The sequence below is a fragment of the Apis cerana genome, linkage group LG9 (genome assembly GCF_029169275.1).
Source record: "Apis cerana isolate GH-2021 linkage group LG9, AcerK_1.0, whole genome shotgun sequence".
Taxonomy (NCBI): Eukaryota; Metazoa; Arthropoda; class Insecta; order Hymenoptera; family Apidae; genus Apis; species Apis cerana.
The window spans coordinates 10,985,446-11,008,960 of record NC_083860.1 but is presented as its reverse complement, the minus strand read 5'-3'; the positions used below and the strand labels follow the sequence as shown (position 1 = coordinate 11,008,960).

The 23,515-nt window shown below is 32.4% G+C and overlaps 4 protein-coding genes, 2 long non-coding RNA genes and 1 other non-coding gene across 13 annotated transcripts; 2 read left to right on the top strand and 5 right to left on the bottom strand.

Annotated features, from left to right (window-relative positions):
* Positions 1–680: 680 nt before the first annotated feature.
* LOC108000613 (inactive ubiquitin carboxyl-terminal hydrolase MINDY-4B) lies at positions 681–7,653 on the bottom strand. Of its 6 annotated transcripts, XM_062079622.1 has the most exons (11): positions 6,305–6,543; positions 5,788–6,058; positions 3,116–3,201; positions 2,837–3,057; positions 2,531–2,750; positions 2,294–2,359; positions 2,163–2,233; positions 1,942–2,092; positions 1,684–1,883; positions 1,455–1,607; positions 681–1,378 (listed from the first exon to the last, which is right to left on the bottom strand). In XM_062079622.1, exons 2-11 carry the CDS (start codon positions 5,924–5,926, stop codon positions 1,333–1,335), a joined length of 1,353 nt encoding a protein of 450 aa, XP_061935606.1. In that variant the 5' UTR covers positions 5,927–6,058; positions 6,305–6,543; the 3' UTR covers positions 681–1,332. The 6 variants fall into 6 exon arrangements, with proteins under 6 accessions (XP_061935606.1, XP_061935605.1, XP_028523827.1 ...); XM_062079621.1 differs by lacking the exon at positions 6,305–6,543 and adding an exon at positions 7,349–7,653 and having other exon boundaries at positions 1,684–2,092; XM_028668026.2 differs by having other exon boundaries at positions 1,684–2,092; positions 6,305–6,552.
* Positions 6,835–12,092, top strand: LOC108000612 (uncharacterized). The gene is made up of 3 exons (XR_009831196.1): positions 6,835–7,150; positions 11,248–11,521; positions 11,835–12,092. It is a non-coding gene; the product is annotated as an uncharacterized LOC108000612 (long non-coding RNA).
* On the bottom strand, positions 8,173–10,030 carry LOC108000610 (DNA/RNA-binding protein KIN17). The gene is made up of 2 exons (XM_017061049.3): positions 9,559–10,030; positions 8,173–9,470 (listed from the first exon to the last, which is right to left on the bottom strand). The coding sequence occupies exons 1-2, from the start codon at positions 9,962–9,964 to the stop codon at positions 8,695–8,697; spliced, it is 1,182 nt and encodes a 393-aa protein (XP_016916538.2). The 5' UTR covers positions 9,965–10,030; the 3' UTR covers positions 8,173–8,694.
* On the bottom strand, positions 11,760–14,271 carry LOC108000611 (gustatory receptor 68a-like). Of its 2 annotated transcripts, XM_062079625.1 has the most exons (8): positions 13,927–14,223; positions 13,442–13,710; positions 13,140–13,313; positions 12,808–13,057; positions 12,595–12,663; positions 12,420–12,509; positions 12,195–12,360; positions 11,760–12,028 (listed from the first exon to the last, which is right to left on the bottom strand). In XM_062079625.1, exons 1-7 carry the CDS (start codon positions 14,221–14,223, stop codon positions 12,277–12,279), a joined length of 1,233 nt encoding a protein of 410 aa, XP_061935609.1. In that variant the 3' UTR covers positions 11,760–12,028; positions 12,195–12,276. The 2 variants fall into 2 exon arrangements, with proteins under 2 accessions (XP_061935609.1, XP_016916539.1); XM_017061050.3 differs by lacking the exon at positions 11,760–12,028 and having other exon boundaries at positions 12,098–12,360; positions 13,927–14,271.
* On the top strand, positions 12,935–17,640 carry LOC133666702 (uncharacterized). Its single transcript, XR_009831194.1, has 4 exons — positions 12,935–13,076; positions 13,156–13,322; positions 13,434–13,762; positions 13,875–17,640. It is a non-coding gene; the product is annotated as an uncharacterized LOC133666702 (long non-coding RNA).
* LOC108000543 (uncharacterized) lies at positions 14,623–16,575 on the bottom strand. The gene is made up of 7 exons (XM_017060930.3): positions 16,294–16,575; positions 15,922–16,187; positions 15,598–15,852; positions 15,246–15,495; positions 15,102–15,170; positions 14,932–15,021; positions 14,623–14,851 (listed from the first exon to the last, which is right to left on the bottom strand). The coding sequence occupies exons 1-7, from the start codon at positions 16,573–16,575 to the stop codon at positions 14,699–14,701; spliced, it is 1,365 nt and encodes a 454-aa protein (XP_016916419.1). The 3' UTR covers positions 14,623–14,698.
* A 3,348-nt stretch (positions 17,641–20,988) lies between the features above and the next one.
* LOC108000545 (uncharacterized) lies at positions 20,989–23,385 on the bottom strand. Its single transcript, XR_009831195.1, has 3 exons — positions 22,180–23,385; positions 21,900–22,005; positions 20,989–21,097 (listed from the first exon to the last, which is right to left on the bottom strand). It is a non-coding gene; the product is annotated as an uncharacterized LOC108000545 (transcript).
* Between the last annotated feature and the right edge of the window lie 130 nt (positions 23,386–23,515).

Below are 23,515 nucleotides of genomic sequence, written 5' to 3'. Positions count from 1 at the left end.
GAAGAGTAATATATTATCAAATGATTAGAGCATTTTTGTCTCAAATTAGATCGAACTCGCCTCGAATTCTTCTTATAAAGAAGAGTAATATATTATGGAGTGATTCTTTTGTCTAAAATTAAATCGAATTCGCCTCGATTCTTCTTTAAAAAATATATTATCAAATGATTAGAACATTTTTTTCTCAAATTAGATTGAACTCACCTCGATTCTTCTTATAAAGAATAATATTTTATTGAGCGATTAGAATTCTTTTGTCTTGAATTAGATCGAACTTGCTTCGATTCGAACTTCTTATAAAGAAGAGTAATATATTATCGAGTGATTAGAACATTTTTTTCTCAAATTAAATCGAACTCACCTCGATTCTTCTTATAAAGAATAATATTTTATCGAGCGATAAGATTTTGTCACAAATTAAATCGAACTTCTTCTTATAAAGAAGAATAATATTTTATCGAGTAATTCGATTATAATCGATTAGAGTTCGAAGATAAGAATGGAAATATTATTTCCAAAGTTCTTTTAACAAGCATGGAATACAATGAAATTAGTCTCTGCGAGGATGATTTTTCTTTAACGAAATTATTTCTATTCGTTAAAGAACGATGAAAGGATGAAAATGGAGATGAAAATAGAGAAGGTGACGAAAAATAATAATAATAGAACGTGAGAACACATTCTCAATTTTAAATAAGAAATTTTATCTCTTATATACCCCGGCGAAACGAGGATGCATTCTCTCTAATCACTTTATTGTTAAAAATATCGCAACGAGACAACGATATCAGCACTTTAATCTTCACAAACTTTTCTTTCTCCGAAGATACACAAAAATATCAGAATACGAAAGTTTTACGTTAATTCCCGCGTGAAATAATTTCAAGCCCAGGCCAAGAAATTCAACGGCGAACAGTCGTTTGTTCGGCCGAGCGGAAAAGGCCTCGGGTTAATTATCCCTCCTTCTTCGGTGTCGTTGCGAGGAAAGAAGAAAACGGTAATCAAATGCGAATTTCGTGGACTGGATTTTTATACGAGTTGTTCCTTCGATGCGCCAAGCAAAGCCAAGTCTTATATATATATATGCATACATATGTTGTACAAATATCGTTAGCGCTTCACGCGATCGCGTGTCGATGAAGCGCACGGAACGTTCGATTGCATCCGATTTCGGGCAATATTCGATACGTGCACATCTGGGAGAAATCTTTTTATTCGAGGACAGAAACGATTTCAAGCGGCTAAAATCGACTACAATTTAAACGAAAAAGGGATCGACATATTTTATATCAATTTTCTAAAATGAAAAGAGATACAGAAAACACGACGCATTCACATTAAAGGCGCTCCGTTCCACTGTATATAGGCATCTTGCCACCTGCGAAAATATAAAAAGTTATATATATATATATATATAAAACACTTAATAGAGAAAATATGGAATAATTATTCACTTGGAACGAATGAGTTTCTCCAAAGGAGTTGCGGCCATGTCCGTGCATTCTTTGCTCGGCCCCTCCAATTCGGAATCGTTTCCGGAAGTTGACCTGGTGTCCACGGTCAGAATGGCATGGCTTCCACCGCAAGTGAAGTATTGGATCTCGAACCTCGATGCGAGGGATAAAAAGAAAAAGGAAATAAAAATTTAACCCCTCCTTCCTCTTCTTCTCCCCTTTTCCTTACCGTCGCTCCGCGTGGTAATTTCTGAGCAGCTCGCGGTTCGTATTGAACAGGACACCGTGATGACCCTGGCAGAGGGTGACCCAAATCGGCAGGTTGGGGGTCTTCAAGCGGGAGCCGGGTTGTTTGCTCGATTCTCCGTCGCCCTCGTGCACCAGAAATCCTACCTCGCTCCTTGCCAGGACTCCCCATTGCGGCACAGCCTTGGCGATTGCGGTGGAAATAAAAATCGAGGCTGGAGGAGAGGGGCAAGTAACTTACGTATGTGTCTTCGTCCCCAACGTGCAACACCCCGTTGTGAAGGTGGGGGGAAGCACGGCCTGTCAACGAGAAGACCACCACGCTTATGGAGCCCTCCTCTGGACAGCCGCTCAACATCGAGCCCCTTGGATTTTCCAGGTCAATTTTCACTCTGGGGAAAGTTATTAATTGTTTATCATTGGAGAAGGGGTAGAAGAAGGATTTTGATTGTGGCGTATTACTTGGAGAGACCTCTGGAGAGTACAGCGCTGTACAGCAGCAGCGCAGCACCTGGACTACCCTCGTCTTGAAACTGTGGGATGGATCGTTATCGTATTGTATTCGAGAAATACGATACGTTTAGTAAACTTACCAAGTACAAGTATCGCTTGATAAATATCTCCAAATCGTCCAAAGATTCAAATTCGAACAAGTGGAGCTGAGAATTGGAAAATTCGTTCGATATATATTCTTGGAAGAATTAAAGTTGCTTCCTAAAATTCGAACGATCCGAGAAAAAATTAGTCTAACAAAAGACAGGCAAAAGGAATTTTTCGAAATTTCACGAATCAACGGAATACGAGTCGAAGGATAGTTTTTATATACGTACGGTCTCGGTGAGACCATCCTGAAAGTATTGCACGCTATGCTGCACGTAGGGGATCTCTTGCGGCAAGGCAACCACCGCCGTGGATACGTTCTCGTTTCCGCTTTGACCCGACGAGCAAGCAGCATTTTGCACGGCGAACCCGCCGGCCGAACGCCAAATAATCTCCGCTATGGTCGACGTCAACGCGTCGATCTGCCTTTCGTACGACGGTTTCAACAGGCTGAATTTTCGGACAGAGCAAAATTTCCTTCCGAGTCGTCTATAAAAGAAAATAGCAATAACAAGAATAAATAATTTTTTAAAAACCTTTCCACCGGGCCAGCGCTGCTATCCAGTCGGTTAGATTTGAAGAGGAAATGCTTGAGCATCACGGCTTGCACAGCCGTGACGAGGGACCTGGTCGTGTTTCTCGCCGCTCGTAGTCCAAATGCCAGGCTTTGCCCGTAAGGGCGCAACGTGAAGCCGGTCCTGGCCCATTCCGGCCTCGGCGGAGTGGCACAACTTCCGAAAACCAAGGTTCTTAGAGCCTGGAAGGAGCGCGTTCACGAGGCACGTTTTTAAAAAGTTGTCGATCAACGGATTTACCATGCATGTCTTCTCGTCGATGGGTTTGCCCCCGACAACAGCTGTTTTGGTCAGCGTTCTCGTATTCCTCGGGTATATGATCTTTTCTGGAAAAAGAAAAGAAAAAATAGAGTCAATTCTTTCAAACTGAAAATATCGTTGTTTTCGAGAAAATTCTCCACCTGGATACAACTCGTCGGGCTCCGCCATCAGAGCCGCGCACCTCGCCGATCTGGTGGCCAGCGACATTTAAACGGCGATCTTAAATCTTTTAAGAGGGATATATATATATATGTATAAAAAAAAAAGGAAAAAAAATCTTTCCAGCGACGAAGAATTCAAAGAATTCAAAGATTCGAAATATATATATATATATATTTCAAGATGTCCTCAAATTTGGGGAACGTAGATTGGAAAGCGAAAGGGAGATGGAGAGCCGTGAGGAGGATTGTCACAGGCGACGATGCTCACCGGCACAGGCCTCGCATCGAACTATCAAATATCAATTGGGATTCGTGCCGAATTCCTTTTATATATAAACAGATCGCGGCCGGATAGGACGGCGACCAAAGCCGCACGAAACGCGTCACTTTGGACGTCCAAACACATATTTGCTCGCGAATATAGGCGATAGACATGCCCTAATAACGTCTATCCGTCGTATTTACCGAACGACGTGTCTCGGCCTCATGCAACCTGCTCAACCCTTTTCTCTTAAACGGCGCCGTAAGTAGCGAAATAGTTGCTCCCCCTTCCGTTAAATAGGCGAATAAATTTCGAGCGCGAACGTGAACGGTGCATTTTCATGAGACTTGATGCGCGCGAGGCATGGAAGCGCGGTTTCTCGCCAGTTGTTGGAATCATGGCGACTATAGATATTCTTTTGTACTGTTGTACATAGTACTGATATTACGCGTATTTATTATGCAGATATATAAGATCATTTTTGATAAAGAAAAATTGTCGCAAAATTGGATAAATTTTGTGCGCAATTCTTGTTTTCCAATTATTCGAGCCGTTGGATACAAATACTAGCTTCCGCAATCTTGTGTCTGGAGGTTAATTGACAACGGAAAATGGTATATCTCGTCTTATACCGAAATAATAATCCGTGTTTACCGAGCGATGGTAACTTTAACTTTAAAGTAATCGCATATATATATATCCTCGGTATACCGTTTTTTGCAACTTGTATCGTTGTCTCGCGTGACACGTGAACTTTAAAAAAAAACATATAAACGTGCAAATACGTTACGAGAATCGGCCGCTACCTCTTAACCTATTTTCTGTTACGAGATTCACTTCTCTCTTACGTATAAATATAGTAATAGTTTCGGTACCTGTCTCTGGTTATTTCTTTGTAAAAAAAAAGAAAAGTAACATCCTTCTTTTCCTTTTTCAAATTTAAATAACATTATTCGTTTTGATAGATATCTTTCTAAAATGAAAAAAATTATTCCATTTAATGAAATTATTGATCTAATTAATGAAATTGATCGTCGAGGTATTAATCCTAAAAAATGTCGAGGAAAAAATGTTAAATTAACGTACAATAAGTATTATAACAAATTGAATTTTTATTCATTTAATATTAAATAATAAGCAAATACTGCTCCTATTGATAGAATATAGTGGAAATGACCAACAACAGACATCATGAAGAATAATATTAATACAAGAATTAAATAATATAATTCCTGTTAATAATCCACCAATAATAAATAAAATCATAAATATCATAAAACAGAAATATTTAATTTTAATTTATCTTAATTTATCTTCCGAGTAAAATGCATCGCGAAATTCGTATAGAAGTAGAAAGAATAATCGAAATAGAATTTTGCACCATAAAATGATGTAATGACGGACCGTGAAATAACATCTTATTTCACAGACCAAGGAATAACGGGGATTTGCACTCTGACACGTATTGTATATACGTGTATATGTATATATACACACAGTCTCGAACGTACTTTTCAGAATCGCGTGCTCGCGTGTAATCGAGTCTATCGAATTACGAATTCGCGTCGGAGCAAGCATCTGCATTTCCCGATTACACCTACCGATGTAATGCAGTTTAATTCGCCCTCCCCTCCCAGAGATTCATTGATCTGATTCGAGCAGCTAACACTTGACGATTCTTGACGACAAAGTCATCGACGAAACGATGTCTCGAGGGAGTGAAATTTAATTTAATTCGTTCGTTAATTAGATAAGCATTCGTATTTTCCACGTTATTATCGTCTCTCTTAATTATACCGTATACGCGAGTAACGATACTATTACTATTTTAGTCGAGCCAAGTTGAGATAAGATTATATATACGTTTGCATTATGCATCAAAGAAACGAGGGTTTCCTGCGTATAAAGGATAATGGATTTGAATAGGTTTAATTTTTTTTTTTTTTATGTATCAAAGGAAATTTAGTGGATTAGTGATAGAATAATTAGCGAGCAATAATAGCACGTGCGATGATAAATTGCAGTTTTGCCTGTAATCAGGAAAATTTGCAGAAATTTGAAATTTCATCGCTGATCAATCATCGGGCGAATCAACGAAATAGGACTTTATCGTGTTTGAATCGTGTACCGATTTCTCGAGGATCGATCTTCTTAAGTCGGTTTAAAGTTCGTTTGCAAACAAGTTTCCTGATCGATCTGATATTTGCAAGTAATTTAGGGAATCGTACCTTTCTGGCGAAGGTACGCCGGCTTCTCCGAACGCATTTCCGTGCACCGTTTCTTGCCACGCACCGACGCCGATGACGAACACGTGGATGTCGAACACGAGTTGCTACTCTCCTCGATTTCCTCCAATCTTTCCTCCATATCTTCCACTTTTCTCAAAATCCACACGCGAGACTCAGGAACGCTTTAAACTTCTTCTAACGATCGACACTTAAAACCCAAAATGGCTTCGTTTGAACGTAACGACATCATCGAAGCGAATTCATCAATTCTCTGTATGAAAAATGATTGCAATTTATTAGATAGTCTTGAATGAATTGAATATTTTTAACATTTTTTTTTTTTAGAAAGATATGTCGAAGAGACTATGTCAAAAAGGGGATTTAAATTATGCGAGAAGAGTTTCCAAGCGTCAAAAGTTTATCCTTCGCGTTTGAATCTTTATAAAATCGTTTCTTTTCTAAAATGGTGTTAACAAGTGGAAGAAGCAATCAAGTGTTCTTTGCTGGATCGAGCTACCTAGACTGACAGGAGTTAATAATTCTAGTAGCTTTTGAGTCGGTTCATCGCGCCGCGCACGAGCTACCATCCCACCAAGGTGTCGGATACGTATATGCATAATACCATGAACTCGAGAATTTGAAGGCTCGAGTAATATAACGTTTCAGGAAATCCGATTCAATAGCTGAAAAAAAGGTTTCGTGCGTCAGACTGACGTCCGAAGTTTTCTTAACTAAAATTTTATTTAGCTTAGTTAAAGTTCCGATGGTATCGATCGATGAAAATATCAAAAGATTGAAAAGATTTAATATTATTTTATATATGATATAAAAATGTATACATGTATAATATATAAAGATAAAAATAAAAAGTATGTATGTATAATATATATATAAAATTTATACATGTAGAAATACAAAAAATTTATATAATATGATATATAATGTAAAAATATAAATAAAATATATGTAATAAAAATATAATTTTTTTTCTTTAGTATTTAATCGATAACGCTATCTTTTTGGAAAGTGTTCAAACTTGTTGCGAATTATTATCGACACCAAAGTGAACTTTGATAGTCTTTAACTATTAGTGCCATCTTTTTGAAAACTATTCAAATAATTTACACGTTATTATCAACAGTAATTGAATTTTGTCGAATTGTTTAATATCGCCTTAATATTGTTAGCATCTTTGAGAGAGATGACAGTTTAGTTTAATTTATAGAAAAAAATTTCTTGATTTTATTCAAATCACATACAAATAATATACTTTATTGCCATTAACTATATATAAAAAGTTTTAATATATTTCAGAGATGGTAGTATTAGTCAAAGACCGTTAATGAAGATAATTTTGCTGTTGGTAAGAGTTTAAGCATTTTTCAAAGAGATAGTGCTATTAATCAAGCTAAAAAAAAAAAAAGAAAAAAAATTTTATTTTTAAAAATATTATAAATATATATAATATATAATATAATATATATATATATAATATATTTTATATATATAATATATTTTATATATATAAATTTATATGCAAATTACTTTTATATATACATACATGCAACCTCGTAGAATAATTATTTCGATATCGCAACCTAATTTCGCCTCGCACTATCTCACTTTTATCGTAGTTAGCAATCTTTGCATGAATTGTATGTAGAGTTTCATTCGATCGAAATAGATAATTATGAACAATGTTTATAATTCTGTTTGATATTAGAATGAAAAAGATTTATTTCTTTCAGATAATCTATAGAAATATTTCTTAAAGAATAATAAATTGAAAAAATGAATTGGTTTCTGTCTTTTTTTTGTATATTATGAAATTTAAATAATTAGAATTAAAAAGGAATATTAAAAATATCTTTAAGAATAAAATACATAAAATGCATAATTTTCGTATATAAATAATTAATACATTAATAATTGAAATATGTTGTTTCGATTAAATTTAAAAAATTTATCATTAGATTAAATATTATCAGATCGTAATTTATATATCAATTAGGTACGATTCTATACTTATATTCAATCATCAAACTTCGGGAACGTGACGGGAACATGATTAATCCACTCTATCGTAATTATCAATTTTACTGGATTAATTAAGTTCAAGTTCATGTTGGTTTGAAATAGGCACTTTATATTCGGCCTTCAAAAGTTTCGAATTCGAGTGTATCGTGTATTTGTCGTGTATGTACATGCACATTTGAGAATGGTGCAGAAATACGCGCATTTTTAATGTTTGCACATAAGGTGTTTCATAACATGTATCATAATAATTAAAAACTTGAAGTTGAATATTTTTTTAATATTAATCATTTAAAAATGAAATTTAAAGATTTTCTTTTAATACTTGATATTTAAAAAATAAAACAATGATTATTATTTTTGACTGATTTAATTATTCGATAATTTATTATTGTTATATAAATAAAAATTATTTGTGTGATATGTATATAACATATGAATATATATTATCAAAGTGCAAAATAAATTGAATTTAATCCAGGCTGATTAGGAGGCGTATTATTAGAAACGAGGTTATAGATTACGTGCAACTACGACTATTTGATTATTTGATCGATCAAATTTATATGTTTCTGCTAAAAAATAATTATAATCAAGTTTAAGATGTTTTCTATTTATTATTATTTATATATTTTTGTATGAACTTGACACAAAAAAATATAAATATAAGTTTTAAATGTATATTAATATATAATATATTATACAAATAGAATATTTAAACATATTTTACAATTACATAAGTATCAAAAATTTACAAAGTAAAAACGAAAAGAGAAATATGTTCCGTTTTATGTATTAATCAAAATATTATTAATAAATAATATATTTTATCACAAAAATTGAATAAATGACAAATCTCTGTAATTTAAAAAATCATCTTACATATTTACAAATTTGTTCATATGGTAATTTTTTTACTATAGTATTATCACTTTCCAATTTTACATCTATACTATAATGTTCTATGTGAAGCTTATGCACAATACCCTTCATTGCTTTATATTTTCCCCAAAGAATTATAACTTCTTTTCCTATAGCAGGTATTACAGTCTCTAGATATTCTTGATCTATTTTTATAACATGATTCTCAACTTCTTCAGGCGATCGCAATTTGACTTTTCCAATGAAATTGGAATTTTCAACAGATTGAATAATGCCTTTAGACTTATAATATTTATCTCCAAGAGTCTTGGTTATTACTTTTACCATTAAACCCTCTCTTAACCATCCTTCCATATTATCATTATCGTTGTTAAGTTTCGATTCATCTTTTTCTATTTTTGCTGAATTCTTTTCCTTATCTGTATATTCTTTGTTTGGTTCCTCAGATTTTACATCAGAAATCATAGAAGTCGATTCATTACTGATAGAATCTTTATCTATTTTTTCTTGTTTTATAATGGGAAGTAATTTTGGTTTTTTATTTATTTTCATATTAAGGACTAAAGGTGCATCACTGTCAAGTCGTTTAAGTGGCTCTTTGATACTTTCAGATTGTTCGTTACTTTCTTGTTGGCCTTTTTCTACTTGTTTTTCTATAAATTCCATCATTCTTTCTTCATCATCTTTATCCATTTTTTGTTTTTTAGCTTTTCTTTCTTGCGCTGCAAGTGTTTCTGGATCCCTGTCAATATACGTTACGTACCAGCCTAAAAACAAAAGAAGCAATAATTAACATTAGTTATATTTAATTAAATATTTATTATTAGTAAAAATATTAAATTTTGCACAAATTACCTTTCTCTGTTTCATCTACAACACACTGTCCAGTACGTCCAAGCCATTTAACAAATGCAGTTAATGTAAGCCAAATTGTAGCATTCATATGTATATGTCCCCGGTCTGAGATATATTCTTGATAAACACGGTTAGCAGGCACTCTTCTGGTACCAAATTGTCTTTTTAATAAATTTAAATAACCCTGAGAAAACTCTTTTGAAAACTGATCCATATAACGAGAAGCATTATCAGCAAATAACAGTAATTGTCTATGATGAGATTCCGACATTGTATGACACTTGAATCCATTTTCGTCTCTGCACTGTTTTTGACACATTTGACAATACCATCTTAACTTTTGCAAGCCTTTTGCCTTAATTTTATTAGCAATATATTTTGGCGTTCCTACTTCGTGTTTACCCATTTTAATATCTCACTAACCTAACTAAAATTCGTACACTGTGTACATATCACAAATTAGTACGGATTCTGCAAGTATAGAGGGCAGAACCGTTAGTATATATGCGATACTAATGCACTCTATATTATCTATAAAATTTTCTTTACTTACTGGTATAATTATTTTTTATATATTTATTAATAATATTTTATTTCAGCAATAAAAATTTCAATAATATAAATCTTTTATAATTAATAATTGAGATTAACATATGATTTTTCCGTCATATCAACATAACCTTTTTATTTTATCCTATTATTCTATTTGTATCATTATGAAAGTTTTATTTCTTTTAATTTATAAATTTTTATTGATAAAAAAACAATAAAATTTTTTCTATTAAAGAAATAAATATAAAAAAATGAAAAAAATATTCAACATCAGAAAAATCTTATTTATATTTAATTGTTGATTAACATTAATAATTTTTAAAAATTAAAAATAAATTAAAATTAAAGATAGATTATGCCAAAAATTATAATAATTGGTGACAAAAGAAAAAAATTAAATAAATGTAAGTAAATAATTTACATATACGTAATGTAGATAAGAAATATATTGATTGAAAAGAAAGAAAGAAGAAAACTAAAAATTAAATCTAAAAAAGGAAAAAAAATACAAATTTTTAATCTTTTTTATTTTTTATGAAAAAATTAGTATCTTATTCTTTTTTTTTTTTAGGAAGAAATTTATTAAAAGATAAAAATAAAAAATAAAACAATAACTATAACATAAATATATATAAATATAAATACATACATAATTTGTCAATGAATCAAAATAAAATTTTTTTATTTTTTTTACAATGTCACTGAGATATATTCCCTATTCGATATCAATAAACATGTGGGGGTAAACGTTTGGCGAAGATACGAAGTGATCGAATACCCACACCCTCGAGTAGGAGTGGTCGATTCTGTTGTTAACGTAAATCCGTTTCGACATGATAAACGACGTTTGCGGATTATTAGAATCGTTGCAGTCTGTTTGCGTTTACTTTTCTAAAATCACCATCTTTAATCCATCCCATATGCCTTGGTCAAGGAAATCAATCTTTTTGTTTTCATTCAACTATCTCCAATCGTTCCTCTTGAAATATTATCAAAATTATTCTTATAATTTTATAAAATTGATATTAATATATTTTTTTTATAAATTAAAGGAAAACAAAAATAATATAATATTTGTAAATCGAAAAGATTTTTTTTTAAAGCGGCTGCATTTATATTATCATATGCATATTGCAGGATTCGATCGCAATGACTGGAATAATTTAATCGACAACAAAGCTGAGACAACTCTTACGAATGTTAGTTAACGAAAGAGAAGAGGATTAGAGATGAACACGGTACTTGCACCCATCTAAACTGGTCTCTCTGTCCCCTGGGTACAATATATCAATTCTCTTCACCCCACCAATGTTGCACGGTAGCAGGTGGCTCCTGACGGCCACGCTCGTTCGCACCCTTAATTCCCAATTAATGTTATACCCGTCGTAAACGTATGCTTTACCTATGTTGCGTAAGTTGTAACATTAAACCGAATTATATATCATAAATCATGATAAATAAAAAATATAAATTAACATAATGGAAAAAATCTGAAGCAGTTTATACAATTTAAGTTTTTCTTTCTTTTCTTTTTCCTTTATTATTTGGAAATAATAATAGTATTATTGACGTATATATTTATAATATATAATTCTAAGAATTTTCATTTTTATTAATTACGATTAAATAGAATTTTGAAAGAGAACAAATTTTCATTTTTCATTTTTAAATATTATCTTTTAATATTTTTGTAGTATACAAGAGGAATTTAATTCTGATTTCAGAGATTCTTTAAGCATAATTTTCCCAAATTAAGGATCGATTAGGAGTGGCTCTCAGAGGTAACTGTCTATCTTCACCGAATTACGAGCTATCGAGTTTCAAGATTACCAAATTTCACGGTCTAACGCCTCCATCTGGAATAGTATAGGGTCTATCAGGGGTGTAGAGTAATTGAGGTATCATCCCTGTCCACGTCCTAATTGGCGGAAAATTGTTAGGGTGAATGTCCAAGAAATTCGAAATTAAATATATTTAATAACAATTCTTTCAATTATTTCATTATATTTACTTTTTTTTCGAGAAAATTCAAATTATGATTCATAATTGATAAAAGCAATCTTTTAAATTTTTTTTTCACTCACATACAATTGATTGATACGATATCCTTAGAAGAGTACAATTAAATAAAATTTGGATTAAATATCTATTTATATCGATTTCCATTCATGAGACTATCGATTTGTCCGAATTTGATAAGTCTCCCACTTGGATCATAACTACGAGATACGTGGTGATCGTTCCAATAACCTAGAAAGTCACAGATTACGTTAAATATGTATAAATTTTATTCGATCAAGTATACGTACCCCTTGGATAAACGAGTGATCCAGATTGAAGAATCCGTATGCCGTAAATATCACTGGATTTTGTATCAGTTGTAGAGTGAAATCTCGAATCTAAAAGGATCATTTTCAAATCTTGAATTAACATTTTATATGAATTTTACATTTTTTTCTTTCGTACTCGAACTCGAATTTTTACCTCAGCGTTAAATTCTTTCGTTGCAAATGGTTCATAAAACTCACAAATAATGTTGCCAATATTTGCTGCCTGTAAAAATTTATAAATGGCTCGATAAATCCTATTCAATAGTTGTTAAATATTTTAATACAATTCGATTTTAAATATATATGTAGCATATCTTGGAAAGCTTATCAATTTGCATTCAATACATTCAATAGAAAATGCTCATACCTCTGAGTTAGTGCTGGCACAAACGTGATTCACGTATAAGATTTGCGATCCGTAGATCAATATCCAGAAAATCACGGAGATCAATTCCTGTACAAGCTGATTGATGGTAAAATGCAACCATATAATCCTGTACAACAGGTGGAGAAGATTGGTGGTGAAGACAACCGATACTGTCATCTGTATCAGGATCTGTATTCCAAACGTTTGATTCAGAAAGCACACGATCTTGATTATCTCCAGATGGATTTGCCTTTGTGAAAAACGAAAGTGTAAATCAGTAATCTTTTATCTAATATGATAATTCTTATTTTGATCTCATCGTAAAATCTCACTTTACTGTTCTTATAGTGTTCGTGTTCCTTCTTACGTGTTCATTCCTGTACAAAGAGAATCTGTTGTTCTCTAAATTGTTCGTCATTTCCAACACTCTTTTGTGAATCGGCGATTTCATGATTCTCATACTACGAAGTAACTCGTTCAACTGACGAAACTTTAATTTCAAGCACCTGAATAACGTACGTATTTTATTTTTTAAAGATCGCTGTTTAAATCAATCTTAAGGCGTTCAAATAAAACACGTTCAAGATTAATTTAAACACTTGTTTATTTATTCCTTGAATGTTTAGTTTCATACGTGACCCAGAAGCAGAAGGAGATGGTGCTGACACCGAACACTATGAACGGAATGTTCGGTAAAATGGAAAGGCATAATTTAATAAGCGTTGGCGTGGTTGATTCGTAATGACAATAATAGATCAATACAACGAAGATGAGCGTGTATATTCCAAGGAATATGTATCTTTTGATCTGATACATCATCAGGCAACGATGCTTCGGTGACAATCCTATGTTTTCCATTTTCTGATCGCTTAATTCTACAAGTGACACTACTGTCCGTAATTGCTAGAAGATGAGACAATGTATCAAAATATTAAAGCAAACAAACGTTTCTTGTGTGAATATATACATATATATATATATGATATTTCTGTTGCAAATAAATTTTAGAGGTTAACTTATCGCAATTTTCTCTATTGTGCAAAATTTATATTTGAATTTATTTTCAGATCCAACGAAAAGTAATAACAGGAAGAAATTCGAAAAGGCGTTTAAAATCACCTGTGCTTTTATCCTGGTAATGATAATCAACAGTGTTATCGTCCAAATATTCGCGTGGAACATCCATTGAAATATAAAACGACTTAGATTGAACGTGCTGATGACATAATATTTGTCGTAATAAGGCAAGGTTAACTTATTGATCAAGTAAAATATCACAAGATTGCATATCGTGTAAATATATTCCAGTTTCTTCGAGGGTTTCTTTGCCTCGATACCGGTCAGGCCCATACCGAACACGAAGTTTATCATCATCAACGGTTTGATGGTTTCCTTGAGTGTTTTCGGCTCGTACATGGCGAGTGGAAAATGGAACTGGATCAACTTAAACGCTTCACACCTTCGTTGTTTATTTTATTCATACATCATCGTATTTACACGACAGGTAGCAATAGATCGTTATCACGTCATGGTTATCGTATAAGTAGTGCTGCTAAGTAATAACGAGCACAACAATTACTCGTTCGTGTCCGAATCGATATCGCGGTGAAAGTATTGTTAACAAGAATAATGGTTAATGATTAATTATCGAAATGCGGTTGCACGGTTCAAATATGTCTTAATGATATTGTAAGAGCGTTTTTCTGGATCTTCCGCAAATCGTGTTATATCTATTTCTGAAAAAACAAATCTGAAACTTTATTAAAAATGAATAGTAATTCTTTTGAATTTAAAATCAAATCAATTGGAAAAATATTTAGTATTCACTGTTTTTTATTGCGTATTATATATTGTTTTATTTATAATCTTATTAATCGACAAGTATGAAAAATTATATTCGAACGTCGATCAAACTTTGATTCGTCGTTTGAACGTTGCTCAAATTGTAACTCGTCACATTTTCCATTGAAATGTCGTTTTTTATCGATGAATTTTGGCTCCATTGTATCATGATAATAACGTAAGACAACATGAAACTTATGCACTGAAAAAAAAACCTTGTTGAATCTTGTTAATAAACAGTGAAAAAGAAAAAAGAAAAATCGTATAAAAAAGAATACTAACATGGCGAATGTAAGAATAATTGATTTTATAATCAATCGTTTTTGATTTTTCAAGTCGTGTGTACGATATTTGAAAACAGAATTGGAGAAACTGCGAACAAATGAATTATTAGGTTATGTTTTTTTCAACAAAATTTCACTCGACATATCAGACAGTTAAATCTTGTTCACCTCGTTTTTTAATTCAATATCTTTTTCGTCCAAGGGATATGAGTGAATAATATTTATTGTTTTTTTAGCCTGAAAATCGAATGGATCAAACTTGAAATTTAGAAAAAAAACATTTCCAATTTTTAAAAATATACAATTTCTCACCTCATTTATTGTACATTCGCAATAATAGGCTACATAAATTATCTTCATAAAATTTCCAAAGCTATTCCATACAAATATCATCATCGTCAGTAACAGTTTTTTAATATCGGTCGTTCTTGGGATCTCTACGTATATATAATATGCATGTATTATTATGTAAATCATAATTATGAACGTATACGTCAATAATTGCACGTTGTAAACGTTGTTCGTCATTTTCGATATATTGGAAAGTTGCAATTGCGCCGATCTTAAAATTTTACAAATTTCAGCAAATCTTTTTATTCATCCAATGTAATATTATATTTTCAATTAATTCAAAATTATTTAATCTCGATCGAATTTCATTTACCTAATTTGTTGAACCAGATGAATTTTCTCGTCGGATTCCTGTTTCAAATTTGGAACGTGGTTCACAGGAAATATTTGGGAGCCGAGTAAAAAACGTTCCAACGACCAACTGTTCAGTCGAGATCTATTCTTAAAATTAGGATTCGACCCGAGGATCTCGTCCTCCTTCAATCCCTTCTCCATTTTCGTTCCATCATTCACCGACAGAGTCGTTGCGAGCAGTTGATTCGTCTGTTCGAATCTTAATTTTAGCCAACTGCAATTTTCGAATATCAATTTGAAGAACTCGAAGAAAGATGAAAATTGATACATTTGATATACGTACTATATGAATATATCGTAGTCGTACAAAACGAGTGACTCGATATTTATCATGTGAACGTAAGAGAATGTGACAATTATTTCGGATATTATTTTTTCGTATTTTAATAAGAAGTTCGAGAATAATCCTATTAATATAATCCAATGGATTAACCATATCAATCCTGTGATCTTTACTTTACGGTGCATGCTTCGATACTCGATTTCAATCCCAATTTCCTTCAAATTTTCGTCCACTTGGTCGATGTGATTTCGTAAAACGATTATATCCTGGACGAGAAAGTTAAAAACGAAATAAAAAAAAAAAAAATGGAACTCGAAAAACGAAAAATCAAAGAAAAGTAAAGATTCTCGCTTCTTTGAAGATTTCCATTACCTTCGATTTGTACCAACCCATTATTGTTATAGTTACGTATCCATAGAGAAAGATGAAAAGTAGAAACGTGTACATGATTCGTTCTTTGTTATACGGCATGCTGCTTAAATTATATATTTCCAGATAGAATATGAAATAGACGTACGTGAAGAACGAGATAACATTATAGATCCAGCTGAGCAAGAATTTCGACAAACTTTTTTTCATATTCTGGTAATAACGGAACGATGTCGCGTAAGATAACACGATTATTATTCTTGTCGCTTCCTCGTAACTTTTCATCCTTGTTTTATCTACCTATATTTCGAAAAATTAAGAAACGAAAAATTATATTAATGATAACAAAATAAGGACAAAAATCGACGATGTCGTTACATATGAACCTACGCGGATATCTTTTTTTAAAGGAGAAAGAAAAGATTATTCTGTTCACTCGAAGGTTACGATTAATTTATAATAGAGGGGAAAAAAGAAAAAAAAAAGTATGATTCACGCAGGTTCGAATTAAACACTCGTAATTTTTATCTAAGTTAATCTCGTTATCTTTGTATTCAAATCGAGGGTAAAACGACACCAACTCTTTGCTCGTTTCCTCGTTCGACTAAAGGTTGAAGGTGACCCAGAAGAACGTTGCAATTGCGCATTTACGTAATTGCAACGTAAGAAGGAATGCGTAAATACGATGATAAGAAAAAAAAAGAGAGAGAGAGAAGAAAAAGTAATTCATTTCGTTCGACCAAGGCTTGAAGGCTTGATCATCGAGGGATATGTACATAAATTGGCCAACTTAATGCAATTTCGAACGATTGCGATCAATTTAAAATATTGCTCTAAATTTTAGTGTCATTTTAGTTGCGAGAAAAAAAATATATTCTAACGTTTCTTTCTAAATATTGTACATCAATTGTCGTTGAGATAATGAATTGCAAATTCTATGTATATATATTGAATTTTTACCACTTTTACGCCGCTTTATTTTATTATTATATTATTATATTATTTCCAACGATTGCGATCGATTTAAAATATTGTTCTAAATTTTTGCTGCGAGAAAAAAAATATATTCTAACGTTTCTTTATAAATATTGTACATCAATTGTATGAGAAATTATATGAGATAATGAATTGCAAATTCTATGTATATATATTGAATTTTTACCACTTTTACGCCGCTTTATTTTATTATTATATTATTATATTATTTCCAACGATTGCGATCGATTTAAAATATTGTTCTAAATTTTTGTTGCGAGAAAAAAAATATATTCTAACGTTTCTTTATAAATATTGTACATCAATTGTATGAGAAATTATATGAGATAATAAATTGCAAATTCTACGTATATATATAATTTTTACCGCTTTTACACTATATTTTATTATTATATTACGTATTATATTATATTACATATTATCGTAATTCACTATGATTCTGATCATGGTTTAAAATTTTCAATGACCATTTGCAATAATGAAATAGTCCGAAGGATAGATAGAATTCCCGATAATTTTATTTATCGCGTCTTGAAAATTCTTCTTTCTATTCCATAATAAAATTCCCATTTTCCAGCATTTCTTTTTTTTTTCTCCCTCAAGATATATGAGAAATGTTTGCATGTAATTCCTTTAAAATTTATCCTATCGATCTAAGAATAAAATGCTCCTTTATTTACTTAACAATAATAATTAATCATTACTTTTCTAATTACAAAGAAAACTTCGATCCTTAATCTCTTTCTCTTTAACTTTTTAAGAAAACGCCATCATCGACCGAAAACGAAAAAAATTAATTCTGTTTCGAAAAAGTAGAGAGAGAGAGAGAGAGACGAAAGGAAAACGAGGAAGATCGATGAGCCGTGAAGTTGGAACGTCGAGCTCTCTGGTCGAGGAAAGTCTAGTTTCGCAGGACGATGATCGGTAAGTGGGCAGCCCCACGATTCGGATACAGAGGAGAGACGAGGATTTAGAGGATACGCGTGGGGCGTGCGGAGTACCCATGGGAATCGGGCTAATCCACGGAACGAGATTGATTTAAGAGTTTCGATCCGGTTATTTGCGAATAACTGCGCTTGGAGAGGGGGGAAAAAAAGAAAATTGGTGAAACAGAGGTGGATAATAGTCCAGTTTGAAAGAATTGGAAATGTTGATGTAACGTTTTGTATAGATAATTAGGAGATAATTAAAAATTTGCTCGATCCAATTTTGGTTAAGAATATATGTATTGTATAACGCGTTCTGGTTATATTAATTTAATATACATTTACAGATGTGAATAATAAATTATATTGAGACGAAGGGAATTTTTCCGACAGTTTCGATTATCGGATTATCTACAAAGGGAGAATTGTGTAGGAAAATGAGTTGAAAAGATCGTGGAAAAAGATTTGTATACTTTCTTCTTGATTCGATTCTGGAAAAATATAGTGATTCCTGTTCTCAGGCCTCGAGGACGTGGTTCAAGTAAGCGATGTAGCAGATGGCGAGTCGAAGGATCTCGATCTTTGATAACTTTTTGTCCGGTGGCAAGGTCGGCAGAAGCTTTCGAAGCTCCGCGAAAGCTAGATTGAAAGCTTCTACTCGAACCCTTTCTCTGCGAACAACAAGCGAACGATGATTAAAGGGATAAGAAAGTTGTTGAGAAGAGAAGTTGTTGAAATTATTATTCGATCTTTTAATAATTCTTTTTTTCTTTTTTAGTGGCTCGATTTTATTTCAACGAATTCGATAAATGGGAGAAATGAATTAATTGTCGATCAAAGTATTTAAGAGCCGCTTTAATAAGATTAGTAAGAAACGACAAGGAATGATAAAGTTTTAAGAAATGTAAAAGAGAAACTCTTTAAAAAGAATTGGATAAAAGGAATCAAAGATCAAAGAATTAATTGTTAATGGAAGTATTTAAAAGGTAGTTTAATAACGAGGAATGATAAATATTTATAAAAATATACAAAAAAAGTTCTTTAAAAGTAAAAGTTAAAAGGAAGAAATCAAGTTAATTGTCGATCAAAATATTTAAGAGTCGCTTTAATAATTTAGAAGAATTAATAACGAGTGATAAGGGACGATAAATATTTTAAAAAATATATATGTACAGAAGAAATTTTTTAAAAGAATTGGATAAAAGGAAAATTGTCCATTTTCAACATTCAAGAACGACTAATAACAAACGATAAGGAATGATAAATTTTTAAAAAAAGTAAAAGAGAAGTTCTTTAAAAAGAATTCGATAAAAGGAATCAAGAAATTAATTGTTAATTAAATTAATTAAAAATTAATTATTAAAAGCTGCTTTAAGGATTAATAATAAATGACATGGAATGATAAATATTTATAAAAATATACAGAAAAAGTTCTTTAAAACTAAAGGAATTGGATAAAAGAAAGAAATTAAGGAATTAATTGTTAATCAAATTAATTAAAAACCGCTTTAATAACGATTAATAACAAATGACAAGGAATGATAAATTTTTAAAAAAAGTAAAAGAGAAGTTTTTAAAAGTAAAAGAATTGGATAAAAGGAAAATTGTTGATCAAAATATTTAAGAACCATTTTAACGACTAATAACAAACGATAAGGAATGATAAATGTTTATAAAAATGTACAGGAAAAGTTTTTTAAAAGTAAATTGGATAAAAGGAAAATTGTTGATCAAAATATTTAAGTGTCATTTTAACGATTAATAATAAATGACATGGAATGATAAATATTTATAAAAATATACAGAAAAAGTTCTTTAAAACTAAAGGAATTGGATAAAAGAAAGAAATTAAGGAATTAATTGTTAATCAAATTAATTAAAAACCGCTTTAATAACGATTAATAACAAATGACAAGGAATGATAAATTTTTAAAAAATGTACAGGAAAAGTTTTTTAAAAGTAAATTGGATAAAAGGAAAATTGTTAATCAAAGTATTTAAGTGTCGCTTTAACGATTAATAACAAATGACAAAGAATAAGATAAATGTTTATAAAAATGCACAAGAAAAGTTCTTTAAAAGTAAAAGAATTGGATAAAAGAAAAATTATAATCAAACTATTTAAGTGTCGCTTTAACGATTAATAACAAATGACAAAAAATAAGATAAATGTTTATAAAAATGTACAGGAAAAGTTCTTTAAAAGTAAATTGGATAAAAGGAAAATTGTTTTTCAAAGTATTTAAGTGTCGCTTTAACGATTAGTAACAAATGACAAAGAATAAGATAAATGTTTATAAAAATGCACAAGAAAAATTCTTTAAAAGAATTGGATAAAAGAAAAATTGTTATAATCAAACTATTTAAGTGTCGCTTTAACGATTGATAACAAAGAATAAGATAAATAATAATAAAAATGCGCAAGAAAAGTAAAAGAATTGCATAAAAAGAAGAAATCATTAATAATTTGGAACGATTAATAACGACGAGCGATGATATATGTTATTAAAAAATATATACAGCAGAAGTCAATATCAATATCATATTTTTTTCCTGCAAAAGATAAAAGATTTTTTCTTTACCTCGTCGCGTGTGCAGTTCGATACTTTTGCGTCGCTCTTCTGCGTCGACGTCTTTCTTCCCTCGAAAGAGTGCCGGCACCAGGTGCACCAACCCCGTTCACTACCACACCGTGTCCACCGTTCGCCATTTTCTCCCCGATCAATAGAAATTCTCCCGTGGAAACAGATAATTTCTTCCTTCCTTTTTCTCCCTCCGCCAAATTTCGCACTCGATCTTCGCCGCTCTCAGCCGAGGCCAATCGTTTCAGGAAATGTAGAAGGATGAAGGGAGGATGAAACCGTCCATTTTTATCCCCTTAATCGCTGAAATCGAGATCGCCACGAACGATAATCACGAATCGAAAAATAATTTATTATCAATTCCTGTACTTCTGAATTATAATATATATATTGAGTCATCGTTCCTTGGAGACGAAGGAGCCTCGAGGGAATTCGGGGTAAAGGGTTTTTCCGGGGAAAAGTAACAAGTTAGGCAAATATTTGTCCATATACTTATATTGGAACGCGTGAAAAATGATCGACGAAGAAGGGGATCGATTCTTGTTTTTAATTCGTCTCCTTTATAGTATACGTTAATTATTAATTGAAATGGAACGAGAGTGTTCTTTGTACACGAAATGTAAAAGATGTTTTAATGATATTTATAAAGGAGGAAGGCAATGGTGTGAAAGGAAAAAGGAATAGTTTCGAGGGTCTCGAGGGGCTCTTAAATTTCGTGGCGAAACCGACGAAAGATGCTATTTCTATTATTCAAAAAAAATTCGGTTTCCTCGCTGCGAGACACGAGAAGCCCATCCCTTGTTAATTATTCACGCGGAAACAACCCCCGGTCTCGTTCGATCTGATTTTTATGGTAAACCGGCAATTCGTATGGACATCTTCTCGCGTTTCTTTTAATATTTCAGAAAATTCCCCAGATTTCCACTTGTCGTTCCACTTTTATTCCCACCTTTCCCCTTTCCAGCCGCAATTTCATCTCGCGTCTGCTCACGTGTCTCCGGTTCGTTCGAATTTTTTAATTTAATCTCGTTTCTTTTTCTTCTTCTTCTTTATTTAATCGAAGAAAATTGATCGGAGAAAACCGAAGAGAAATTCAGGTACTCACCGATAAAATCAACGCGTGACTTCCATCCCCCATCTTCGATCAGTCGTCCACTCTTTTGAGATGCGACTCATTTTTCCCCTCCCCTCGATATTTTAATATTTTCGTTCTAAAAAAAAAGAAAGTACCTTGTTCCTTACGATTACTTCGTTTACAACGACAGATTATTATTATTATTATTATTATTCTCACAAATTCAATTCGAAAATGGAAAAGGTTATGTATGAGTTATTAACGAGTTAATAATATTAATTCTTCCTTGATTAATTTTCAAAAAACTTACTTTTTACTTAATATCGTATCCTAACCAAGTACCATCGCCGATAATTCGATCAACTTCCTCTTCTCAACCGTCTCAAGTTAACCAAAAATAACTATTTTCTTCCTCCTCCTCCTCCTCTTCTTCTTCTTCAAAAAAAAAAAAAATATTCAACGAAAAAAATAATTTCCACCGTGTGCGAACCGAAGCAAGCGAGGCTACGATTACACCACGAGATCGACGACGTCTCTGATAAGATGCCCTGTCGCGTGGACAGGATGCGCCCCGAGGGCCGATTTCAAGGATCATCTCGTTGTCCACGAAACCACGCCCTTCCACGAAACAAGCCCCTCGTCGTTTCATCCTTCCCCTCCCTCCAGATCTCTCACTCTCTCTCTCTCTCTCACCCTCTCCCTCAGCATCCCCTCGATCCTCCAATGGAAAAGCGGGAAACCGGGATCGAGACCGCCCCAAGTGGCCGCCATTGCCATCAATGTTCCAGACCATGGAACATTTCCGCACCTGGTGGACGCGAGGCAAGCGAATGGGTGGACCATTTTATCGATCATGCGACTTTCTCTCAAAAACTATTATATACGGTGCGATTATATTCCGATTCCGTGAAGGGTGTATTTATGTACATATATTTGGAGAGAGATATTCGGATAAAACTGGTTGTTAGATAAGCATTTGGAAGTATTTGATAGTTGGTTATTTTTATTTTTTTTCTCGTCGTGTAATTTATATTTTTAATTTGACGATATTATAAAAATTCATCTGAATCGTGGGTTACGTTAACGAAGAGATATTTAAAGGGATGGTTTCTTCGAGGATCCAAACAGTGCAATTACAGTGCGACAATTGTGCGTAAAAAAATTCGTTATGGGATGGGCGTTAAAGGGTGCGAGTAATCATCGTATTCGCAGGGCGGCATAATGTACACGTTATCGCAACACGTGTCGTTGATTGTATAGTTGCGGCGAAAATCGAGACGAGGTGAACCGCACTCTCGATTAATATTTCTTTTTGCTCGCGGCTAATGTCATGGGATAGTTCACGCTTCAACCCCTGCCTTTTCGACGCCTTTCTTTTCCCTTCGCGGCACGTGACTTTTCAGAGGGTGTTTCAACAAAAAGGGTTCATCTTGGCGAATCTCTCTTTTGCGCGAAATCCAAATCTAGAATTTATGCGTTTATGCGTTTTGACGCGATTTTCGGCTCCAATTGTTCGTTCAAAAATATTAGAGAAGAAGAACAGTTAGTTTCGTGAAAATATGGAATCTCTAATATCTCTTGATAATTAAGAAAAAGTTTCAAAATTAGATACAAAATAAGCGAAAGGATGTTGTTCATGTTTTATG